This window comes from Semicossyphus pulcher, unplaced genomic scaffold (assembly GCF_022749685.1).
Source record: "Semicossyphus pulcher isolate SPU_LCO1_2020_fin unplaced genomic scaffold, fSemPul1.0.p SCAF_9, whole genome shotgun sequence".
Taxonomy (NCBI): domain Eukaryota; kingdom Metazoa; phylum Chordata; class Actinopteri; order Labriformes; family Labridae; genus Semicossyphus; species Semicossyphus pulcher.
In genome coordinates, this window is record NW_027211770.1 from 9,965,526 (window position 1) to 9,987,697 (window position 22,172).

The 22,172-nt window shown below is 40.1% G+C and overlaps 3 protein-coding genes across 4 annotated transcripts; 2 read left to right on the forward strand and 1 right to left on the reverse strand.

The window, feature by feature from the left end:
* The first annotated feature begins 541 nt into the window (after positions 1 to 541).
* On the forward strand, positions 542 to 4,686 carry LOC138584583 (B-cell receptor CD22-like). Its single transcript, XM_069656854.1, has 7 exons — positions 542 to 596; positions 2,038 to 2,379; positions 2,464 to 2,688; positions 3,214 to 3,498; positions 3,630 to 3,732; positions 3,831 to 3,870; positions 3,959 to 4,686. Exons 1-7 carry the CDS (start codon positions 560 to 562, stop codon positions 4,022 to 4,024), a joined length of 1,098 nt encoding a protein of 365 aa, XP_069512955.1. The 5' UTR covers positions 542 to 559; the 3' UTR covers positions 4,025 to 4,686.
* Positions 4,687 to 8,981: 4,295 nt separating this feature from the next.
* On the forward strand, positions 8,982 to 12,367 carry LOC138584582 (B-cell receptor CD22-like). 2 transcript variants are annotated; one of them, XM_069656853.1, is made up of 7 exons: positions 8,982 to 9,173; positions 9,894 to 10,235; positions 10,320 to 10,544; positions 11,050 to 11,334; positions 11,626 to 11,725; positions 11,820 to 11,856; positions 11,941 to 12,367. In XM_069656853.1, the coding sequence occupies exons 1-7, from the start codon at positions 9,080 to 9,082 to the stop codon at positions 11,983 to 11,985; spliced, it is 1,128 nt and encodes a 375-aa protein (XP_069512954.1). In that variant the 5' UTR covers positions 8,982 to 9,079; the 3' UTR covers positions 11,986 to 12,367. The 2 variants fall into 2 exon arrangements, with proteins under 2 accessions (XP_069512954.1, XP_069512953.1); XM_069656852.1 differs by having other exon boundaries at positions 9,894 to 10,544.
* A 1,019-nt stretch (positions 12,368 to 13,386) lies between these two features.
* Positions 13,387 to 21,648, reverse strand: LOC138584124 (cell adhesion molecule 4-like). Its single transcript, XM_069656283.1, has 8 exons — positions 21,376 to 21,648; positions 20,444 to 20,574; positions 20,189 to 20,250; positions 19,896 to 20,101; positions 18,506 to 18,769; positions 17,825 to 18,127; positions 17,515 to 17,626; positions 13,387 to 15,230 (listed from the first exon to the last, which is right to left on the reverse strand). Exons 1-8 carry the CDS (start codon positions 21,428 to 21,430, stop codon positions 15,167 to 15,169), a joined length of 1,197 nt encoding a protein of 398 aa, XP_069512384.1. The 5' UTR covers positions 21,431 to 21,648; the 3' UTR covers positions 13,387 to 15,166.
* Between the last annotated feature and the right edge of the window lie 524 nt (positions 21,649 to 22,172).

Sequence of the window (22,172 nt, forward strand, 5' to 3'; positions counted from 1 at the left end):
CATCCAACGTTGATATATTTCAGTCTGGACCAAAGACTGACTGCTTGGCTTTGCCAAAATACACAAACAGGAAGCCATGAAACTAATATATAATGAGGCTTATTTGATCGCAAGCTATCCTTTTCTCTGCGCTTTAAAAATCTGCAGAAATGTGTTTTTAGCTCATGTGTTGGAAGAAAAACAAAAAAAAAACCATTAGGAGGTGCCAGAGAAGAAACGTATGCATAAAAGCAACTTCCCTGTGACTATTTCTTCTCGACCCTCACTCTTGAAATATCCATTCAAATGATTCCGGAAAACCACTTCCGTCATATAAATGTGTGACATACTGCCGTTTATAGAGCATTACGCTTTCACATCAGAACCTTGTGTAGATCAACCTGTGACCCGTTTAAGACTTTCTTGACATTTCAACAGCTGCAGCTTTTCTTTAGTCTTTTTTCCCTCATCCATCTGATCCTGCTAGCTGTCCCGCCCACTTAAGTCTAAACAAATGGAAACAAGTCAAAAGATGTCAAATCCTTCTCTGCATTTCGTTTTTCGTGTTGATTTGAAGAGGATGATCTCAATGCTGGTGCTTCTGATCCTGAGAGCAGGTAAGCAGTAATGTTACTTTTCAATACACCTGACCACCGTAATCCGAGCTACTTATTTTTAAACTTTTAGTTTGACGCGGTTCTTTCATTTTAGAAACTAGCCTATACAAGAAAAAAAAAAGTTTGCTGACATGCACATACAGGCTGGGCTCTCACCAAGGAGCAGGACAGACTGCGTGGAGGGTTTTTCAGCCCCGAGAACTTCTAGGCTGCATACTTGCACCTACTGTTGGTCAGTAGGTCGCAAGCTTGATGGGGCTGCATGCTGACCAAAACATGCTGACCAAAAAAAAAAGGTTTTTGAGCCGTGTGTAAAATGACAAATTGATCCCAGAGCCATAAATACATTGGGGTTAAGACAGTTGTCATGGCTATAAGGGCACCTAAAAGGTCACATGAGTATTGTATCTAAGTGATGACTCCCCCCAAGCTTCCTTTGCTCAGTCTTGTGTTGGAAACCAGTGGTTCTCAAAGTGGGGTCCTAAGACCCCTGGGGGTCCGCGAACCATAGCCTGGGGGTCCGCGAAATAATTAGAATAAATTTATAATAAATTATAAAATTATGCTGTATTATTACAAACTGCATGTCTACAGATGAGGACCATTGGCACCAATGAAACAAACATATTGTGTCCATTACTTTAACTTATCATATCGGTTTCAATGCCAACAGAAACTGATATGATTGTGACACATCACTTACTTGAAAAGTCTAAATGCTGTCAAGTTGAGTCCACAAGCAGTTTGAATAAAATGAGCCTCTGTTTTAAAGTATATAAGTGGTATTAACATGATTCAAATTGAAATATTTTTCTGTTTATCACTATGAAACATGTCTGAAGTGTTTAGGTTGATAAATTTTACAGTACAAATAGTTCCAATGCCATCTAAAGGTGCAAATGGTAGTAAGCATATGTTTAATCAGTGTTACGATTATGAGGGGGTCCTTGGAAAATGTTCTCCCCTGTAAGGAGTCCCTGGCCTCCACGGCAAGTAGCTAGATAGCTCCAAAAATCAGCTAAATGCAATTCAATACCTCCACATGTGTCACCAAACAACACTACGAGGGAAGAATGCTAACTTTGCCTGATCTGTAACTGCTTGATGGGTTCACTAAACAAGTTCCTTTAAGAAGTGAAAAAATGTCAGCGTTTCTTTTCCACTGCACTTGAATCGCTTATTAAAGGTTTAGCTGTTAGCACTTTGTATTTATGTTTACGTTGGATTTTTAATTGTCATATTTTAATATGTTTCCAGTATTTTTTTATATTTTGAAGAACCCATCATTTAATTGTGACCCCCTCCATTACAAAAATAAAAATACAGTCTTGACTTTGTCTCCCTTTAATCCTTTCGAGTCACAAAGTTAATCAAAGATTCTTGTAGATCCACATGTTTCCATGTTATCTGTGTAATACATGACATCATGATCTCTGTGCAGGAGCTGTGCCAGCTGATAGGTACGTGACTTTCGAAAACCCAAACAACTGTGCTGTAAAGGGATCATCGATGAAGTTCAGGTGCTCATACACCTATGACTCTGGAAGTGCCATAAATACTGCCTGGTACAAAGGGGAATTAAAAAGCAACTTGTGGACACACGTTAAGCTGTCAGACCTTCCTTCATATGAAAATCGCTCTCAATATGTTGGCGACCTGCAGCGTGACTGCAGCCTGGTTCTTCATGACCTGCAGCCTAATGACACTGGAAATTACTACTTCAGGTTTGATACAGAAACGTATGGATGGCATAGTAGAAAATCAGTGTATCTCTCTGTCACAGGTAGGTTACTACAAAGAGTGTCATTATTTAACTTTAATATTCCAGCTTTTGTTCATACGATGGTTTCTGTGTGTTTAACTGAAGAGCTGAGTGCCACGGTGAACCCTGACACTGTGCGAGCAGGAGACAGCGTGACCCTTGGGTGTAGAACATCCTGCCAACTTCACAGCACAACAGTCTGGTTCAAAGATGGACGCCTGGTCGCCAAACCAGAGTTCCAGGCTCAGGCAGAGGATGCTGGGAATTATTTTTGTGCGTTTAAAGGACAGGAGTCATTGCGATCAGATCCTGTGGCTCTGAATGTTCAGTGTAAGCATATTTATTATTGCATTATTGAAAACTAGTAATTTACAGTGTGATGCAAGCACTTTAAGCTAAAGTCAACAGCTGATGTGATTATTATGACCCAGAATTAGATAAGAAAAGATATCACTCTCATCTTTGTCCCTTAAATAAGAAGCTACCACCACCAGCAGCTAGCTAGCTTAGCCTAGCATAAAGACTTTGAACAGGGGTAAACAGCTAACCTGGCTCTGTCCAGAAGCTTAAACAATCTGTCTGTGAACACCTCTAAACACCTCTTATTTGTTTAACTTGTACACAAGAGTCAGGCTAGCTCTTCTCCACAGTTTCCAGTCTTTGTGCTATGCTAAGCTAAGCTAACAGACTTCCTGTGGTAGATTTGTAGTTACCGTTCAGAGAAAAGACGTACAGTATATTTCCTTACTAAACTATTTTAAAGGAAATATGACTGAACGGGTTGTAAAAGGTCAAAGGTTACACAGTCCATAAGTGAGCGTATACATGGGTACAGTGTTTGTGTTTTGAATACAGATCCTCCGTTGAACGTGTCTGTGGAGGTGAGTTATCCCAGCATCCTGACAGCCAACAGCGCTGTGAATCTGACCTGCAGCAGCTCTGCTAACCCTGCAGCAGAAAATTACACCTGGTACAAGAGAACACCATCTCCCAGCTCCAGCTTCCTGCTCCAGGTGGGCTCAGGACAGGTGCTGTCCCTCCCCTCTGAGGAGGCATCCCACGCTGGACTCTACCTCTGCCAGGCCGGGAACGCACTGGGGGAAAACACCTCGACCGGGGTGTTGCTGAGCATGAAAGACGGTTTGTTCCGCTCTATTGTCACTAAGTTGATTCTTCTAGAGAACTGAGTTGTCATCATTGAACAATCTAGTTAATTTAATTATATTCTTCATTTGAGGTAAATCTGAGATCTTGCTTCATTTTTCACACAGATTTTTATACTTTCACCTTTTTATGCCGAACCCTCCTCCTTGGTGTAATTGGTTTCAAAGTTGTGATTCTGCTGGTGCTGCCACTGATTGTCATCTGTTGTTCGTACGTTATTTACATATAATACATATTTACATGCACAATTATTCATTCATTCAAAAAGTGTTCAACTGTATTATGTACAACCTTTTCTTACTTCATAGTAAAAGGAGGCAGAGACGTAAATCTGCTGTGGACAAAGAGGTAAGAACAACACGGCTCTGTTTACATGAATTAATAACTGTATTTTCATTTTTTACTAAATGTCTGATGCTGCCATGTTTTGTTTCAGGAGAACGACCGTTATTCTGAAAACGTCAGTGCGGCTGCTGTTACACATCTGGAAATGTCTGTTTAAAGAAACCAGAGAGGCACGACTTCCTAGATACATGACTTGGCACATGACCAGAGGTGGGAAGTAACGGAGTACAAATACTTCGTTATTGTATACTTAAGTAGATTTTTAACTTTATTTTTCTGACAACTTTTTACTTTTACTCCCTACATTTGAGCACAAAAATCTGTACTTTCGACTCCTGACATTCTCAAAACAGCCTTGTTACTTTAGTTTGAATGCATGTGAGGGGAATTAGCTCTGATTTTTATTTTGGTCTCTGCACGCTGCCTTCCCAACACCAAGACTGATTTCAAAGCTGTAAAAAATGATCCAGGTGCTCATTTGGGACCTCAGTTCGGTTCAGTCTCCATTATTCTGTCTGAAAGTCTTTTTTTACATGAATATCTGTACTTCTGCTTAAGTATATATATATGTGTGTGTGTACTTTTGCCACCTCTGCACATGACTGACTGTGGTTTGTATGCTGTGTGGAGCTCGACAAAAACAGAGTGACAGACGAGGGGGTTAAAAAACTGCAAGCAGCTGTCATTCAGTCCTGAGCCTGGAGGAGTCTCATGATTCCATGGAAACAATAAGATTATGGATGATAGCAAACCTTACTGGTGTTAATTGGACTGATGGACTGCATGTTAATAGGACTGGAACCAATAAAACTAGTATAAACTGGAATAAACTATTTTATAAATGTTATTGCTTTTGACCTTGAGTGATGTTTTCCTCAGCAAGACCCTGCCCAGCATCTGGACTCTATTTGACTTTGCCATGTTCTTGACAATGCGGGTCCTGCTGCTGCTGGTTTTCTTTTGCCAATTTCTGTTCGGATCTCTGAAAGGCAGTGTGCAATCTTAAGGTCTTCTCACTCTCAACCTCATCACAGATAAAACCATCACATCAGCCCCTGCTGTCCATGATTGTGTTCCCTTATTGAGCAGGACGAGGTGGCCTCGCACTGTTCTCCAGTCTCACTTTGCTGTTTTTCCACATTTGAATGTCTTGGTTTTATTTTGCGGAATAATCTGCCCTTTTTATGTGTTTTAACCTAAAGACCTGCTGATTTTATGCAGGAATTTTCAGATCTTTTATCAGTCATCCTGACAGTTCTTATTCTTGGAGATTTTAATATCCATGTCTGTTGCCCCTCATCCTCTGTGTTTGCTTCTGATTTTATTTGATTCTTTTAACCTCACCCAACATGTTAAACATCCCAGTCATGACAAAGGGCACAATCTTGATCTTGTGATCTCTTCTGTTTTCTGTGTGGATGATGAAAACAATGAAACCCTCCTCCCTGCCGCGGCTGAATGAGGAAATAAGCATTTTAAAGAGGCGGTGCAGGAAGACAGAGAGGAAGTGGAAAAAGGACAAACTGTTTCTCTTGCTGCTCTTAAACGATTAATGTTCTCATATCAGGGCAAAATCAAAGAAACAAGGAACACCTATTTCTCAGCTCATAGCAAATCAAGGTCACAATCCAAGAATCCTCGTTAAAACAGTAATGTCAGTGACTGGTCCCCCGCCTAGCCTGCCCGTCAAATCCTCGCCAGAGAAGTGTGAACAATTTCTCAATTATTTTAGCAACAAAACAGATTCGAAAACATTTCAACACTGAAATCAGGGAGCTTAATTCCAACTCTTGCCCTCCCGCATCGCTAAACCATTCCAGTAAAATCTGACTGGCAACCCTAGAACGCACTGTTGCACTTTCTAAGTCATCCACCTGCTTTTCAGATTGCATTCCTACTTGGTTTTTAAAAGCTGTATTTCAGACGGTGTTCAGACATTTAACTATTGTTAACCGCTCTTTGTCATCTGTGGTTTCCCCCTCCTATTTTAAACATGCCATAGTTTATCCCCTTTTAAAAGAAACTGTAACGATCTGCATAGACAAAGGTGAACCCAAAAGCACGACAACAGACTAAGAATCAAAAATAGAAAATATTTATTTACTATAAATTCAAATAAGCAAAGCACAAGAAATAACAAGAAAGCCTGAACTCACCCTGATATCACAACCTGACTAATGGAAACCAAATTTCTCACAAGAAAGAAAAATCACTCTTTAAAAGAGGAAAATCTAATCTAGAAACAAAACACCTATTCTAATAAAGAAATGAAAATCACTCTAAGAGAGGAAATATAGACCTAATAAATAAACAAAGAAAATCTCAAAACTGGCAAAAATGCAGAAACAAAAATAGTCTAACTAGAACTCTCACCGATCTAAATTGGAACATAAAACAGGAACATGGAACATGGAACAAGGATCAAGGAAATTTGCTGGAACGACTGACATGAAGACAAGTACGAACTGGCACAGGACAAAGGGAGACGCCACAATTAAACATGAGGAAGGGAATGACAGGTGAAACCGATTAGGGAGGGGCCAGACAATCACCAGACGCGGGAAACACAGGGGCAGGAAGTAAAGTGATCTGAAACAAGAGGGAACAGGTTACTTTCAAAATAAAACAAGAAATGACAAAAACATGAAAGAACGAGACAAAAATGGTAACTTAACCAAAGGAAAGAAACGAGACATGACAGAAACCCTCTCTTGATTCCTCTGTTTTAGATAATTTTAGACCCATCTCCAAGCTGCCATTTTTATCTAAGATTTTAGGAAAAAATGTGTCCACTCAGCTGATTTCTTTGATGAATGGCAATCAGATCTGAGAAGAATTTCAATCTGGGCTCCGGTCCCAACATTACACTGAGACTGCTCTGGTCAAGGTCTCTAATGATCTACTGTGTGCAGCTGACTCTGGGCTGTACTCTGTTTTAATTCTCCTTGACCTCAGCTCAGCCTTTGATACAGAGGACCACAATGTCTTAATCAGCAGTCTGAAGTACAGTGTTGGCGTCTGTGATGTGGCACTGGACTGGTTGATTGATTTCTATCTGTTGAACAGGTCTTTTTCTGTTATGCTTGGAGATGCCTCTTCCTCTTGTGTTCCTCTCTCTTGTGGGGTCCCACAGGGGTCTACTTTGGGTCCCCTCCTTTTCACTGTGTACATGTTACCCCTGGGGCAAATCCTGCGTAATCACGGCATAGGTTTCCACTGTTACGCAGATGACACTAAACTTTATGCCCTGTTAAAACCTGGCTCCACTGATATTACTGACATTATGTCCTGTCTGCCTGAGATATAAAATCGGATGTCGGATAATTTTCTTCAGCTGAATGACTCCAAAACTGAAGTTCTTATAATTTCCCCCTCTGGCCCCAGTTCTGGCTACATCAATAATTTGTCCTCCAGTCTGGCTGCCCTGTCTGACAATGTATGCAAAGACGCCCACAACTTAGGGGTCAGTGCTATCATTTGACACCCAGGTGACTAAAGGTATGCAATCTTGATTTGCCCAACTCAGACAGTTTGCCAAGATCCGGTCATTCCTTTCCCCTTCTGATTTAGAAAAGGTCATCCATGCTTTTATTTCCACCTGACTCGACTATTTTAGTGCACTTTATTCCGGTATCAGCAAGCGCAACATCCAAGATTGCAATTAATTTAAAACACTGCAGCCAGGCATTTAACCAACACCAAGAGAAGCGACCACATCACACCAGTCCTTGCTGGCCTTCACTGGCTCCCTGTGAGTTTTAGAATAGATTTTAAGACTTTATTGCTTGTTTTTAAAGGTTTAAATGGTCAAGCTCCAGCCTGTATCCGTGAGCTGCTAACCCTTTATGAGCCTGACCGCTGCCCGATATCTTCTGGCAGGGCCCTTCTAGTGGTTCCTAAATCTGACTGGTCACAAAAAGATCTCAGGCAGGCAAACTAAGTATCTTCTTTTAAATCTCTTCTTAATACTCACTTTTATCATCTGGCTTTTTCCATAACATTTGCTTTGTTTTACTTTTTAACTTGTTTTTATTGATGTGTGGGTTTTTATAAATATTTGTTTGTGCTTGATTTGACTATTTGCCTTGTTTTAATTGTAAAGTACTTTCTTATTTGTTTTTGAAAAGTGCTGTATAAATAAAGTTATTATTATTATTATCATTAATATTAATTCCACAAACCACAATGCTTTCGAGTCCATAATATAAAGATACAGAGATTAATATACAGTATTTCCAAACAGCCCTGTGCTCTGTAACTCACCTCAGGCTTGTCTCTAACTGAGTCAACTACAACTGAGAGTATGCGCCCTGGAGTCATAAATGCAAATAAATACATATCACAATATGGCAAGTGGAATATAAACCCTGCATGCAGATGTTTAGCACGTTTCTTTACCAGGTGCAATAGCTTACTTTAGCCTGTTAGCATGCTAACTTTGCCTAATTAACAAAAAACAAGAAGAGCTAATGTTTTGCAGGTATTATGACGTATAAATGTAAATACCAGGGAATCACCAAAGTCATTAAAACGTATCTCCTGGGAACAGTGAACATCTGTAGCAAATTTGTTGTTAAGATGCATTTTAGTGTCCCCCTTATAGTATCCACCATGTAGCTGTTTCACTGAATACCTGAAAACATTAACCAGTTGGTGGTGCTAAAGGAAGAGTCGGTGGATCATCTTTTGGGGGCCATGACTTGTCTGTGCAAAGTTCCCGGAAATCCACCATCCAAAGTTTTTGACATATTTCAGTCTGGACCAAAGACTGACTGCTTGGTGTCGCCAAAATACACAAACAGGAAGCTAATATATAATAAGGCTCTATTGATCACAAGCTGTTTCCTGTCTCCTTTTCTTTGCTCTTTAAAACATCTGCCTCGTGCTGCAGAAATGCACGTCTGGAGGTGCCAAAGAAGAAATGTATGCCTGATAGCAACAGAAGACGTGCAGTAGATAATTGGATGCAAGACGGAGGAACTGAACTGCTTAACCACAACTTCTCATTTACAGAAGCTGACTTCTGTTTCTTTGGTAATTGTGGGTGTTTCTTGAAACTGACTCTAAACATATAACAATTTCAAATGACTCCAGAAAGGTGTGACATACTTCAGTTTATAGAGCATTGCACTTTGACATTCAGATCAGCCTATGACCAGCTTTGCATCTGACCGTGCTTGCTGTAACGCCCACTTATGAAAAGTCAAGACAAATGGAAACAACGTCAAATCCTTCTCTGCATTTTGTTTTTTGCATTAATTCGAAGAGGATGATTGCAGTGTTGGGGCTTCTGATCCTGAGAGCAGGTAAGAAGTAAAGTAACTTTTCAACTTATGTTTCAAGGCCCCTGAGCACCTGAACCTCCAGCAACTTTTTAAAAAAAGTTTTAGTTTGTTTACCTTTAAAAAATAAAAATAAAACAAAAGATTGCTGACATGCTCATTCGGGCTGGGCTCTCACCAAGGAGCAGGACAGACTGCTTGGCAGGTTTTTCAGCCAAGAGTTTTGACTTCCAGGCTGCATACTTGACACCTACTCTTGGTTAGTAGGTCACAAGCTTGATGGGGCTGCATGCTGACTAAAAAGTATTTTGAGCTGTGTAAAATGACAAGTTGATCCCAGAGCTGAGAATAAATAGGGGTTAAGACAGTTGTTTTTGGCTGTAAGGGCAACAGAAAGGCTCACATGAATATTTGTATGTAAAAAAATCTAAGACATGGCACTCCCCAGGGCTTTCTTTGCTCACTCCTGTGTTGTAAACAACACTAGGAATCTACAGCAGGAAGCAAGATAGCTCCAAAAATCAGCTAAATGCTACTCAATACCTATATTTTAATTTGTCTTTTATTCTGAAGAACCAATAGTTTGATTGTGACCCCCTTTCATCAAAAAATAATAATACAGTCTTGACTTTTTTCTGCCTTAAATTAATTTCGAGTCACATCCTAAAGTTAATCAAAGATTCTTGTAGAGCCGCATGTTTCCATGTTATCTGTGTAATACATGACATCATGATCTCTGTGCAGGAGCTGTGCCAGCTGATAGGTACGTGACTTTCGAAAACCCAAACCCCTGTGCTGTAGAGGGATCATCGGTGAAGTTCAGGTGCTCATACACCTATGACTTTGGAAGTGCCATAAATACTGCCTGGTACAAAGGGGAAACAAGAAACGGCACATGGACACGCGTTAAGCTGTCAGACCTTCCTTCATATGAAAATCGCTCTGAATATGTTGGCGACCTGCAGCAGGACTGCAGCCTGGCTCTTCATGACCTGCAGCCTAATGACACTGGATATTACTACTTCAGGTTTGATACAGAGTCGTATGGATGGCGTAGTAGAGAATCAGTGTATCTCTCTGTCACAGGTAGGTTACTACAAAGAGTGTCATTATTCAACTTTAATATTCCAGCTTTTGTTCATACGATGGTTTCTGTGTGTTTAACTGAAGAGCTAAGTGCCACGGTGAACCCTGACACTGTGCGAGTAGGAGACAGCGTGACCCTTGGGTGTAGAACATCCTGCCAACTTCACAGCACAGCAGTCTGGTTCAAAGATGGACGCCTGGTCGCCAAACCAGAGTTCCAGGCTCAGGCAGAGGATGCTGGGAATTATTTTTGTGCGTTTAAAGGACAGGAGTCATTGCAATCAGATCCTGTGGCTCTGAATGTTCAGTGTAAGCATATTTATTATTGCATTATTGAAAACTAGTAATTTACAGTGTGATGCAAGCACTTTAAGCTAAAGTCAACAGCTGAAGTGATTATTATGACCCAGAATTAGATAAGAAGAGATATCACTCTCATCTTTGTCCATTAAATAAGAAGCTACCACCACCAGCAGCTAGCTAGCTTAGCCTAGCATAAAGACTTTGAACAGGGGTAAACAGCTAACCTGGCTCTATCCAGAAGCTTAAACCTCTTATTTGTTTAACTTGTACACAAGAGTCAGGCTAGCTCTTCTCCACAGTTTCCAGTCTTTGTGCTATGCTAAGCTAAGCTAACCGACTTCCTGTGGTAGATTTGTAGTTACCGTTCAGAGAAACGACGTACAGTATATTTCCTTACTAAACTTTGTCTTTTTTTTAAGGAAATATGACTGAACGGATTGTAAAAGGTCAAAGGTTACACAGTCCATAAGTGAGCGTATACATGGGTACAGTGTTTGTGTTTTGAATACAGATCCTCCGTTGAACGTGTCTGTGGAGGTGAGTTATCCCAGCATCCTGACAGCCAACAGCGCTGTGAATCTGACCTGCAGCAGCTCTGCTAACCCTGCAGCAGAAAACTACACCTGGTACAAGAGAACACCATCTCCCAGCTCCAGCTTCCTGCTCCAGGTGGGCTCAGGACAGGTGCTGTCCCTCCCCTCTGAGGAGGCGTCCCACACTGGACTCTACCTCTGCCAGGCCGGGAACGCACTGGGGGAAAACACCTCGACCGGGGTGTTGCTGAGCATGAAAGACGGTTTGTTCCACTCTATTGTCACTAAGTTGATTCTTCTAGAGAACTGAGGTGTCATCATTGAACAACCTAGTTAATTTAATTATATTCTTCATTAACTCTCAGCACTGTCCCTCACCCACTCTTAATGTATTTTATCTGGTTTGTTTACTCTTGTTGGTGTTTTTACTCTTGTTTGTGTTTTTTGTTTGTACAGCGACCTTGAGTGTCCTGAAAGGCGCTTCTAAATAAAATGTATTATTATTATTATTATTATTATTTGAGGTAAATCAGAGATCTTAATTTTTCACACAGATTTTTCTACCATTGCCTTGCACCAAACCCTCCTCCGCGCTGGATTCGGTTTAAAAGTTGTGATTCTGCTGGTGCTGCCACTGATTGTCATCTGTTGTTGGTAAGTTATTTACATATAATATTTACATGCACAATTATTCATTCATTCAAAAAGTGCTGAACTTCATTATGTACAACCTTTTCTTGCTTCATAGTAAAAGGAGGCAGAGTAAATCTGCTGTGGACAAAGAGGTGAGAACAACACGGCTCTGTTTACATGAATTAATAAATGCATTTTTTTTACTAAATGTCTGATGCTGCCATGTTTTGTTTCAGGAGAACGACCGTGATTTTGAAAACTTCAGTGCTGCCAGGTCATAAAGAAGAGGTTAAACAGCTGGAAATGTCTGTTCAAAGAAACCAGAGAGGCACGACTTCCTAGCTACTTGACTTTGCACATGACTGACTGTGGTTTGTATGCTTTGAGGAGCTCGACAAAAACAGAGTAACAAAGGAGGGGGTTAAAAAACTGCAGCAGCTCTCATTCAGTTGGAGCATGAAGGAGTCTCATGATTCCCTGGACACTCTGGAAACAATCAGATCATGGATGATAAGAAACCTTACTGGTGTTAATTAAATCAATTAAATACCCACACTTTGCTGTGCACATGTATATTTATTCTTGTTTAATGCCAGTTTGTTACATTCATTTTGAACAGTGTTTCTGGTCTGCAAATATTGTTGCTGAACATTTTTTTAGTGGTGTGACTTCTTTTAAAAGAAATAAATGTCTTTTAAATCACTATCTATCACAGAATGAGCACAATGCAATGCAACACAATGGTGATTGAGCCTATGGCCCACTGATGAAAGCCATTGCATTTGCAGTATATAGTATTATCACAGGCTGGGTGTCTGTGGCGACATTTGTGGAAAAAAATCAAAAGCAGTGCCCAGTTAGGAACGCGTTTACCATCACCCAGCAATGATTGGTCTGCCAGAGAGGGTAGGCGGAGCTAAGCGGCTGCACTTCCCTTTTCTATAAGCATTGTGAGGAAACAGTTATCTACTATGGCTGAACAAACAAGGAAAAGATCGATGACTACAGATACAACTTCAAAAATAAGTGAAAATCCAAAGAAAAAGAAACAAACTCAAAGCTCAGATCAAGTCAAACATTCTCCAAATTAAAGCTTGGAAAATCAAGAGAACCATGACAAAGGGAGTGAGCCTTACATCTGGTTAAATTGGGAAGAGTTCTCTTTTAAATCCTGATCATTGCCAGTGTGAGGTGCTTAAGAGCACATCAGTGTGTTGGTTTTTAACGAAAAGTCTCATCCTGCTTTCTTTAATAGTCCTTTGTATCAATCACTTAAAACTTATGCCCTGGAAAATGTAAACAAAGGCAGCGTGCAGTTAATCACTTCGTCTGACACCTACCCCCCACCAGCGGTTTCAGGAGTTAAAAATAACCAGAAATAATCAGTCTTTGCTGATGGTGTGGTTTGCTTTTGTAGCTCATAAAGAGTCATCACAATTAATTTCAAGCTGTTTCATAACTAGATAAAAACTCCTCACAGGAGCTTTAAGTAAGCGTTAAAATATACAGTTAACGCAACTGAACAAAACAGCTGGTGTGTTAAGAACAATATTGTTTATGTTACCGGCACCAGACCGAGGGGAATCTGGACCGGCAGCAAAGGTTACACAGACTGGAAAGCACTGTGTAGCCAAAATAAACTCTTGTGGAATGATAGGTGACTAGAAGTTAGCGTCTTTCTCATGCACAGTCTGTTTATTGTCTGAACACAACAATTTACAACATCCCAGCATTTCAGAAATAAATATACAACACAATCAAATAGACAACAGATAATATAAAACATACATCCTAAAATAAAATAAGTGCACATGACTTCAAAATAATAGAATATGACATATAAACAAAAATTAAATGAACAAACAAAAGTTAATTGGCTTAAATTATTTTTACTCAACTCAAGATACAGATATGTAACAAAAAGATATGAAACCACGGGTAACCATGAATGTGAACCCAGCTGGCCTGTTATCATTCATTCATCACCACTCACCCGCAGCTTACTTGCTAATACTTTAAACAATATTTGGGACACACGTCCTTATTTCACAGAACGTTTACCATAGCTCTTTAAACGGACCAAACTACTTTTCTCACTCAAGTTCATGACACGAGGTTGGCATAACGATGACGACACGTGTCATGACAAAACGTGACAAAATGAAGTTTACAACACTTAAAACATGACACGTAAACCGTCTCAAACATTACTATAGACTTTAGCTGCATGTATCTTAAATCTTGAACCAGATTACAGTTAAATTAGGAAAGTTTTACAGTAGTTTACCTGCTTAATCTGTTTGTTGTCTGAACTGCGCATGAGCTGAGACTGCAGCTAATGGCTCTCTAAATGATCCACAGTGGCGTCCGAGCGCCCTCTACTGGCTTTAAAGCATATTGCCTTGTAAAGACTGTCTAAATGAAGTCAGAGTTGTTTCAAAAAATAGGTGGATGTCTGTTTTAAATAAAAACTAAACATGTAGCCTTTTCAATCTACTACATTTACTTAAATAGCATTAAAAATAGACCATATGTGCACCAAGCTGAATATGCTACATCAGACAGACTCTAAAAATAGACTGAAGAGATAAAGAGCTGATGTTGTAAATGGACGTCCGGGTGTCAGAGTCACTGTCCTGCTGGTTGTTCCTCCTCCTGTGCGTCTCCTCGGGCTCTGGTCTGTATCTGTGTGAGTCTTATCACACTGAACAGTTTACCCTAAACCCCACAGTCCCCACTGCTCACGGCCTTTAATTGGATCATCATGACTGTATTTTTCATCATCATCTTCATGCTCGTCATCACCATCACAAACAGGCTATCAGTAGCAGCTGCTTCAGTGTTTTCAGGAACAGTGCTCATACAGGACTTGATGCACTCTGTGGTGCGTTTAACAACAACAACTCCAACTTAGCACTCAACGTCTTTGTTATAACGCCAGTTCGACCCACCAAGTCACAGAGAAGAAGGACTTTGATGATGAGATCTAACAGAGGGTTTTTAGTCTACTGTCTCAGTTATAAATACTCATTTTTGCTCATATTGCTCACTAAACTCATTGCAGTAGCATTTAGCTGCTCACACAGCACAATTTCACTTCAACAAAATTCATCCTCGTTCAGCTCAGTGCATTCAAATCCAGGCATAAAGAGTTTCAGTGGCGTGTCCTGGCGGCTTAAGGGTACATAAATATCTGTTGGATAATCTCCAGGGTTGGCAGCACTGATAACAGTCCTGGAAGTTGTTCTTCTTCTTCATACATGATTTCATTAAGAGGCTCAAGCAGGCTGGAATGTGCCACAGCATGAAATACAATACTAGTTTGAAGTCTTTGAGTTTTAAGCAGCAGTAGGTCTGAATGTAAACACACACGAGTGTCTGAGGGAAGGATGATAATATGTTTTCATTGTTGTGAGGTGTTTGTACAGTACAGAAGAAATAGGTCCTGGTCTCGCTGAGTCCTTAAGGTGCTGTAGCAGTTGTCTCTGTGAGGACGTACGAGTTGCTCCTGGGTGATTTGCATCTCCTGAAAGGGCAGATTATCAGATACAGTGACGTTACATTATGAAGTTATACATTCAATGTTACCTTGATTGATTGAAATTGAATTATGCTAAAGAATTTGTAACCCTGCATGAGTAGGGCGAATTTTCTTAGAACTGTTTGTTTGCCATGGGCCACCATACTTAGAGTGAGTGTATCAGTATCAGTGTCACCAGGTCTTCTGTTGTTTGGACTTGTATGAGGATCTGCCTGATGTGACTGAACGACAGTGTTGTTCACATGCACTCACAGAATGGAACTAATCCTTACAACCCCTTACTTTAGTTACACTTTAAAATCATTTAATCGCTGATATGATTGAATTATTATAATGATGAAAGTTCAAGCAACAACCTGTGAATGCATACCGCTGTGAATGATGCACCTGGTGCCTTTAGTACCACATCTTGTCAGGTTGTGTTGTACATACAGTATCTTTTTAGCCACAAACACTGATGACACTGTAATGTAATGGTCAGCATCCACTCCAGGCTCTCTCCCAGTTACAACTTGCTTTTAACACTGTTCAACAATATTTGTATGATCTCAAACTTGTTTTAAATGCAGATAAAACTAAAGTCATGCTGTTCTCAAATACTAAATCAAGGCCACTAAACCCTCCTTTAATCTCTACAGATTGAGTCTGTGTCTCAACACAAATATCTTGAATGAATCTCTCTCTTTTACACCACATATTCAGCAGTTGGTGAAAACATTAAATCTGGGTTTCTACTTCAGAATCAAACCCTGCTTTTATTTCCAATCTAAAAAACTGCCACCACTTTTATGTCTGCGCTGGACTATGGTGATGTTTTGTACATGCAAATTTTAAAGCCCTCACTCATCACTGTTTGCTGTTTGCACGTGTTGGATGGTCTGCTTTGTCCACATGTAGACTAAAACACTGCGTATTCTTATAAGTCTATTTTAGGTATGCTTCCCTCGCACCTTCTAAACTACAGCAGTTAGAAGAGTGCAGTAGCTTACAATCTTTGGTCCCAGGGCCTTTTCTTACTGTCTGTCCCAAAGGTCAGGACTGAACTGGGGAAAAAAGCGTTTAAGTTTGCTGCTCCTTTTACTTGGAACGAATTACAAAAAGACCTGGAACTAAAGGAGCTGGTCTCACTGGATACTTTTAAGGTGCTCTTGAATAACTTGGAGGCATACACACCTGGCTGTAGACGTTCTGCTTGAGATATCGATGATTGTGGTTGTTTTAGACAAAGTTTGACTGGTTTCACTTGTTATTTCATGTCTTTTATTATTATAGTATTATAGTCACGTATTCGTGTTTTTTAATTTTATCCATGGCTGCTCACTGTTTGTCTGAAACTTGCTGCTTGTCTTGGCCGGGACACTCTTGAAAAAGAGATTTTTAATCTCAAGAGTTTTTTTCCTGGTTAAATAAAGGTTTAATAAATAACTGAATAAACAAATAAAAACGTTCTACAGTATACGCAAGGTATTTAGTGTTTTTCTTTTTCACATAACTTTATTTATCCTGTTTGAAACATTTGAATGGCCTTTTTCAGCTAATTGTGGTATTACATTTCTCTGTTTCTATTATCACTTTGTTGTTTTAGTTTGTTTCCCTTTTTAACAGACCTGATGTCATTTTCAATTACGCAGCCTATGAATGATCACTTCAGTACGAATAGAGTTTTATTGATTGATTGATTGATTGAATTATGTTGTTAGAGTCTAAAGCAGTGATTGTTTACGGAAGCCTTTACATCCATCCATTTTATTTACTCCGTTTTCCTGTGATAACGAGTTACTTCTAGTCGTTTTCTCGAGATCTCAACTTATCTGTTTGTAAAAGCAGAAAACGAAGTGCAGTGCAGCATGACGTGGTGGTCTGTAATATCAATGACCAGCCTGTTTTGTTTTCTAGACTGCTGGAAAATTATCCCGTTATCACTCAAAAAAGAGCTTTGTTACCTTGAGAAAATGGGCCAAATTAATCCGTTCTAATGGGAAAACCTGATTTGTTATCCCGAGATAGCAAGAAAGGTAAGTCGAGATCTCGAGAAAAGGACCAGAAATAACTTGTTATCATGGGAAAACGGAGTAAATAAAATGTATGGATGTATGTCCGCTTAGGGCTTCTTAACTATTCCACTTTTTCAAGTGATATCATTTCACTGCAGTAACTGCAGTGCCTCTTATGACTCTATTTGCTAAAATACTGATTGTTCAAAGGATAATAACAGGAAATGAAAACATATAACACAACTGATTCCCTGTGTAAGATGCAAAGAACTCACCTTATCATGACAAGGACCACTACTGCTACTATAATAGAAACAGCCAGCAGAACACCGGGGATCAAAATGATTAGCGGCACTGAGGGTCCGTAACACTTTACTATGTTAAGTTCTGTAATGGACAGAAAGGATGAGAGTCAGAACTTCCTGTTTGTTAAACATGCTGTACTTCTATTACATTGACCTGGAAACCAAGAACATCATGCTACGTAAAATACCTGAAAACATTTGGATTGAGATTGTAAAGTTGTTACTCTGGGACTACTTTCTGCACTGAAAACTACACAATTCATATTCTTAATTCACCCACCACTGGAGCTTTTGAGAATCGCAGTGAAGGTCTGTGATCCATGTCTGTTTCGAGCCTCGCAGCAGTGCAGCCCGAGTTCCTCAACAGTGATGTTGGAGCTGCTGAGCGTCGGGCTCCTTCCTGTGGGTGAAGCTGGTGTTTGTCTCACTTGGTGAGAGCTTTTGTCTTCTGTAGGGAAACACATGTACCAGCTGTATGTGTGGACAGGTGGGTTAGCATCACTGCTGCAGGTCAGAGTCCTGGGAAGCTCTTCCTGTAGATCTCCAGCAGGAGAGACGGAGACAAAGGTGTTTCGAGGAGAGTCTAAACAGGACAGAGGTCAGAGGTCAGTTGCACTTGAATTATACCAGAATTTGTCCTGGATGTCAAACAGAACTTTTAACACAGTTATCAAAATGTATGAGGAAGTTTCTCCATCTCAGGATGAATTTCTTTGGAGTTTCTCTGTTGAAATGCAACCATTGCTTAATTTATGTTGTTGTTTAGCAAAGCTTCAGTTCCTAAATAATACAATTTTCTTTGTTTCTTTCTCTGTCTTACTTCCTGTCTTTGTTTCCTTCTTTGTCTGTCTGTATGTCAGTCTGTCTGTGCTTCCTTTTCTCCTCCTGCTCTTTTGAGTTACATGTTAACTGATAGGTAATAAAGGAATGACTGACAGTGAAAGCATTAAACTTTACTCACACTGGACATCGATGTGCAGCGTTGTTGAGTTGTGCACTTTGTCTCCGCTCTGTATCTGACAGAAGTAGCTGCCTGAGGCATCAGGTGTGACGTCACTGATGCTCCACACCTGTCCGCTGTGTCTCAGGCTGCTGTTTGTGCTCTTGAACCATCTGAAACGAGCCTGCGGTGAGGCTGCGGGGCTGCAGCAGGCCAGGCGCAAGGCCCCGCCCTCTGTGATTTCACTGGAGGGACTTGCTAAAACCGTGACTGCGCTGGAGGAGTCTGCAGAAAACAAGGTGAGGACAGAGGGACACTAAACTTATTTACTGCACATAAATGTCGACATACAATGCTTTCTGGTAGTGATGTTTACAGAAGATAGTTGTGGGCTTAAAAAAACTATTGTAAGGCTTGAAATGGCCTGATAAATTCAAACATTATTTTCTATTTTGGATATCACTTCCTGTTTAATTAATTTAACCAATCTGTTATATATTTTTAAAAAGATATGGAGATTTTCCATGCTGTATATGCTGCTCTTAAATCCGTGTTTTTCTCTCAATCCAACAAAAAAACTCCTTGTGAAAGAATTCATAGACTGCTGTATTTTCTTATTTCTGTATCATATTTTGGCTTTAAAATTACTAGATTAAGGGACACTTAGTCTAAGAAGTATTAATTATAAACTAACTGTATTATTTCCGCCTTTTAAAACCTCAATCTGTGTCATGAATAATCATAGGAGTAGAAAGGAAGTTGAACTTCAGGTCTCACAGAAAATTTCTTTTTAAATTGAGTACATGACCTCTGTTGGAGCTTTTAGACCATAAAATAGTAAATGTATGCTCCCAGGTTTACTTTCACAAGCCTCCATTCATTTCAAGTTAAGATTAAAAGGTTCAAGTTAAGTTATGTTTAATTTTCTTGTGCAGCTGTCACGTCATTTCTGTTCAAAGGTTTTTTGGTTGTTTTGTTAATCAATGAACATATATGAACTGACTTTTACGTCATGCTGAGTTTATACAGCTTCAGTTCTGCTTCTCATAAATTGCACAAAGTGTCAAACAGACAGTTGGCTGAAGGAAGTGGTTCTCAAAGTCAGTCACCTATTAAGCTTTGCACGCAAGTCAGCAGAGTACAAATATTGTAAGTTTAGATTTGTGGTAAGACGGTGTGATGGTGAACGAGACACAGAGACAGACACAACACAGAGGAAGGACACACAAAGAGATGTTGTCCACCATCATGCAGCAAACTGACTTCAGACCGACAGATTCCTCTTCAGAGTTTTGTGATGATTGGCAGTTTTGTGCATAAACTCTGAATTACCGATCGATTATGAAGATGATAATGTTTTGCACAAGAGGATGAGGATTTTTCTGATCATGCTGATAATGTAGATACCCACCTGACACCAGCAGCTGCACACCGCTCTGCTCCGGCATCTTCTGTGTAGGGTGTTTTGTGATGAGGTAAAACACGTACGCTCCGCTGTCCGACAGCCTCAGGTCAGAAATCCTCAGAGAACAGTTCTTTGTTCCTGGTCGTCCCAGGTACTCCACCCTGTTCTGGTAGGACGGATCAGGGAAGATACCGTCGCTGTGGTAGACATATCTGAGAAGCACACGGACAGACTGTTACTTAGGTATTTTGTGTGTCTTAATTCTGTGCTATTAGTTCTGAGTGTGTCTTCAATTATACCTCTGTGTTATGCAGCGGCTGTCCTCCAGACACCACATCTCAGACAAAACTTCTCCTTTATCCTAACACAGAGATAAAGACATAAAACGCTGAGTACTTGACTCTATATGTTTAAAATACTTACTTTAAATAGTTACTTTAAATAAATAACTTTCATTCAACCCGGTTTTTAGCCCTGCCAGAGGAAGTTTTCTGGTTAAAGACACAACACAGGAAGTACTAAGAAGGCAAACAATGCCTTCTTTGTTGAATTACCTGAGCAGACAGGTTGGTTTCATTAGAACTTCGGGGGTAGTCATAGGAACAAGGGAGAACCACGGAGGAACCAATCGCAGCGCAGATAGGACCGGAGGGGAGATCAACCGACCAATCACCTGCAAGAACACCTGGAGGCCAAAGGATACGTGTTCAAATGCAGCAATGTATTATAATCAGATTATAGTTAGATTCAAGTTGTGCAACATTTCCTCAACAATTAGTTGTTTTTACAGGTTTTATGTACAGCAGATATTATTACACATGCATTTATACGTATATATTAATATTTGTATGTTTTTGCACTCTGCCACCATCTTGAACATTCCAGCGCAAGTTTACAGCTCTTTATTAAACTCATTGTACTTTATTTAATATTGTTTTAAATTCTATTTTATTTTATCTTATTTTATTCTATTTCCCCTTCTATGTAGAAACCTAAACCTGATTCTTATAATTCAAATAACTTGCTGTGTGGATTTTCATTACATTAAATTTATATACTTATTTTCAGTATCAGAAACATGATCCAGAGATCCATCCATACTCATATTGCATCTACTGTTGCAATTTCTGACATCAGACTATCTTTACACTATGGGTTAGTACAAGGACTATTTGTTAAAAAATGCTAATTTAATAAGGAGTCCATCTTCTGCAAAGCACTGTCTTAATGGTTAATGATAGGAGCCTTTTTGGAGCAATCTAAAAAGTCACAGGATGAAATGAATGAAATGAATGAAATGTTTCCCTGCTGCCAAGTAGAGGGTTTATAATATGCAAATAGTCAACTGTTGCCAGTGAAAGTGCCAGTATCTTGTGGCAACTGCACTCCACTTGTATCAGTGTTGAATCTACAGACAGATGTTGGGTCAGCTGATCTTTCACTTTGCAAAGTGTTGATGACGCCATGAATGCTGGTGCTCTCTTACCTTTCATAAAGAGTGTGAGCAGCAGCCAGCAGCTCCTCGCAGCTCCTCCAACCATCTTCTCCTCCTGCTGTAGCTGTAGCTTGATTTATTGAAGTCTCCTGACTTTCCTCCCTCTGTCACCTCCTCTCCTTCTCAAGTCCTTTATGCGACTAGGTGATCTGAGTCTACTTCCTCTTCTCTTTTGTTAAGTCTGTGACGTGCGTGCTTCCTTCTTTGAGAACAAGTCTTATACGTCAGATTCTCCAACTTCCCTTTTATTTCCTCTGACATCAAGGAGCTGGGGTGATGACTGTGGTTTCATCCCGCAAAAGGAACTAGACATAAATAAGTGTGTCTAAGTGCTGGTTGGGGGACACTGGATGCTTGCAGGGTCAGTTTAAGCAAATATGAGACATCACATAGACCCCTATACTAAAACAATAGCTGCTGTCTTTATATCAGTTTGTGTTAAACCCCCATGAACTTGGGTATTTTATGGTTATTTGCACTTGTGGGACAGTGTGTTCACCTGTAGCAGGTCTGCAGGCTCTGTGAGGGCTCTCGTGCCCCGTTTGTCCACTCAGAGACGTAAGCTGACGTCACTCGTGCCCCTCTCGTCTGCGCAGCTGACCGCTCACAGGACGACCACACGGACAGACTCAAACTGCGGATAAACTTTGACTAACTTTGTCTTATTTGGTCCAAACCTCCAAATGTTTCCCCCTTTTTTATTAAAAGCTGGCGCTGGTGGTTTCGGTTGATGGTAACTGTCGCTGAAAACTTTGTTACGTGTTTTTTTCTTCTTTCTGTGGGGTCAG

What these genes read in the sequence shown, in the direction of transcription:
- LOC138584124 (XM_069656283.1), bottom strand. Translation starts at nt 21,430, where the DNA reads ATGGTTGGAGGAGCTGCGAGGAGCTGCTGGCTGCTGCTCACACTCTTT. An exon ending in GCTGCACATCGATGTCCAGT is followed by an intron (nt 18,128 to 18,505) that starts GTGAGTAAAGTT and finishes TGTCCTGTTTAG; the next exon opens with ACTCTCCTCGAAACACCTTT. An exon ending in GATTCTCAAAAGCTCCAGTG is followed by an intron (nt 17,627 to 17,824) that starts GTGGGTGAATTA and finishes TGTCCATTACAG; the next exon opens with AACTTAACATAGTAAAGTGT.
- LOC138584582 (XM_069656852.1), top strand. Translation starts at nt 9,080, where the DNA reads ATGGAAACAACGTCAAATCCTTCTCTGCATTTTGTTTTTTGCATTAAT. An exon ending in GCTTCTGATCCTGAGAGCAG is followed by an intron (nt 9,174 to 9,893) that starts GTAAGAAGTAAA and finishes ATCTCTGTGCAG; the next exon opens with GAGCTGTGCCAGCTGATAGG. An exon ending in CTGATTGTCATCTGTTGTTG is followed by an intron (nt 11,726 to 11,819) that starts GTAAGTTATTTA and finishes CTTGCTTCATAG; the next exon opens with TAAAAGGAGGCAGAGTAAAT.
- LOC138584583 (XM_069656854.1), top strand. Translation starts at nt 560, where the DNA reads ATGATCTCAATGCTGGTGCTTCTGATCCTGAGAGCAG. An exon ending in GCTTCTGATCCTGAGAGCAG is followed by an intron (nt 597 to 2,037) that starts GTAAGCAGTAAT and finishes ATCTCTGTGCAG; the next exon opens with GAGCTGTGCCAGCTGATAGG. An exon ending in TGTGGCTCTGAATGTTCAGT is followed by an intron (nt 2,689 to 3,213) that starts GTAAGCATATTT and finishes TTTTGAATACAG; the next exon opens with ATCCTCCGTTGAACGTGTCT.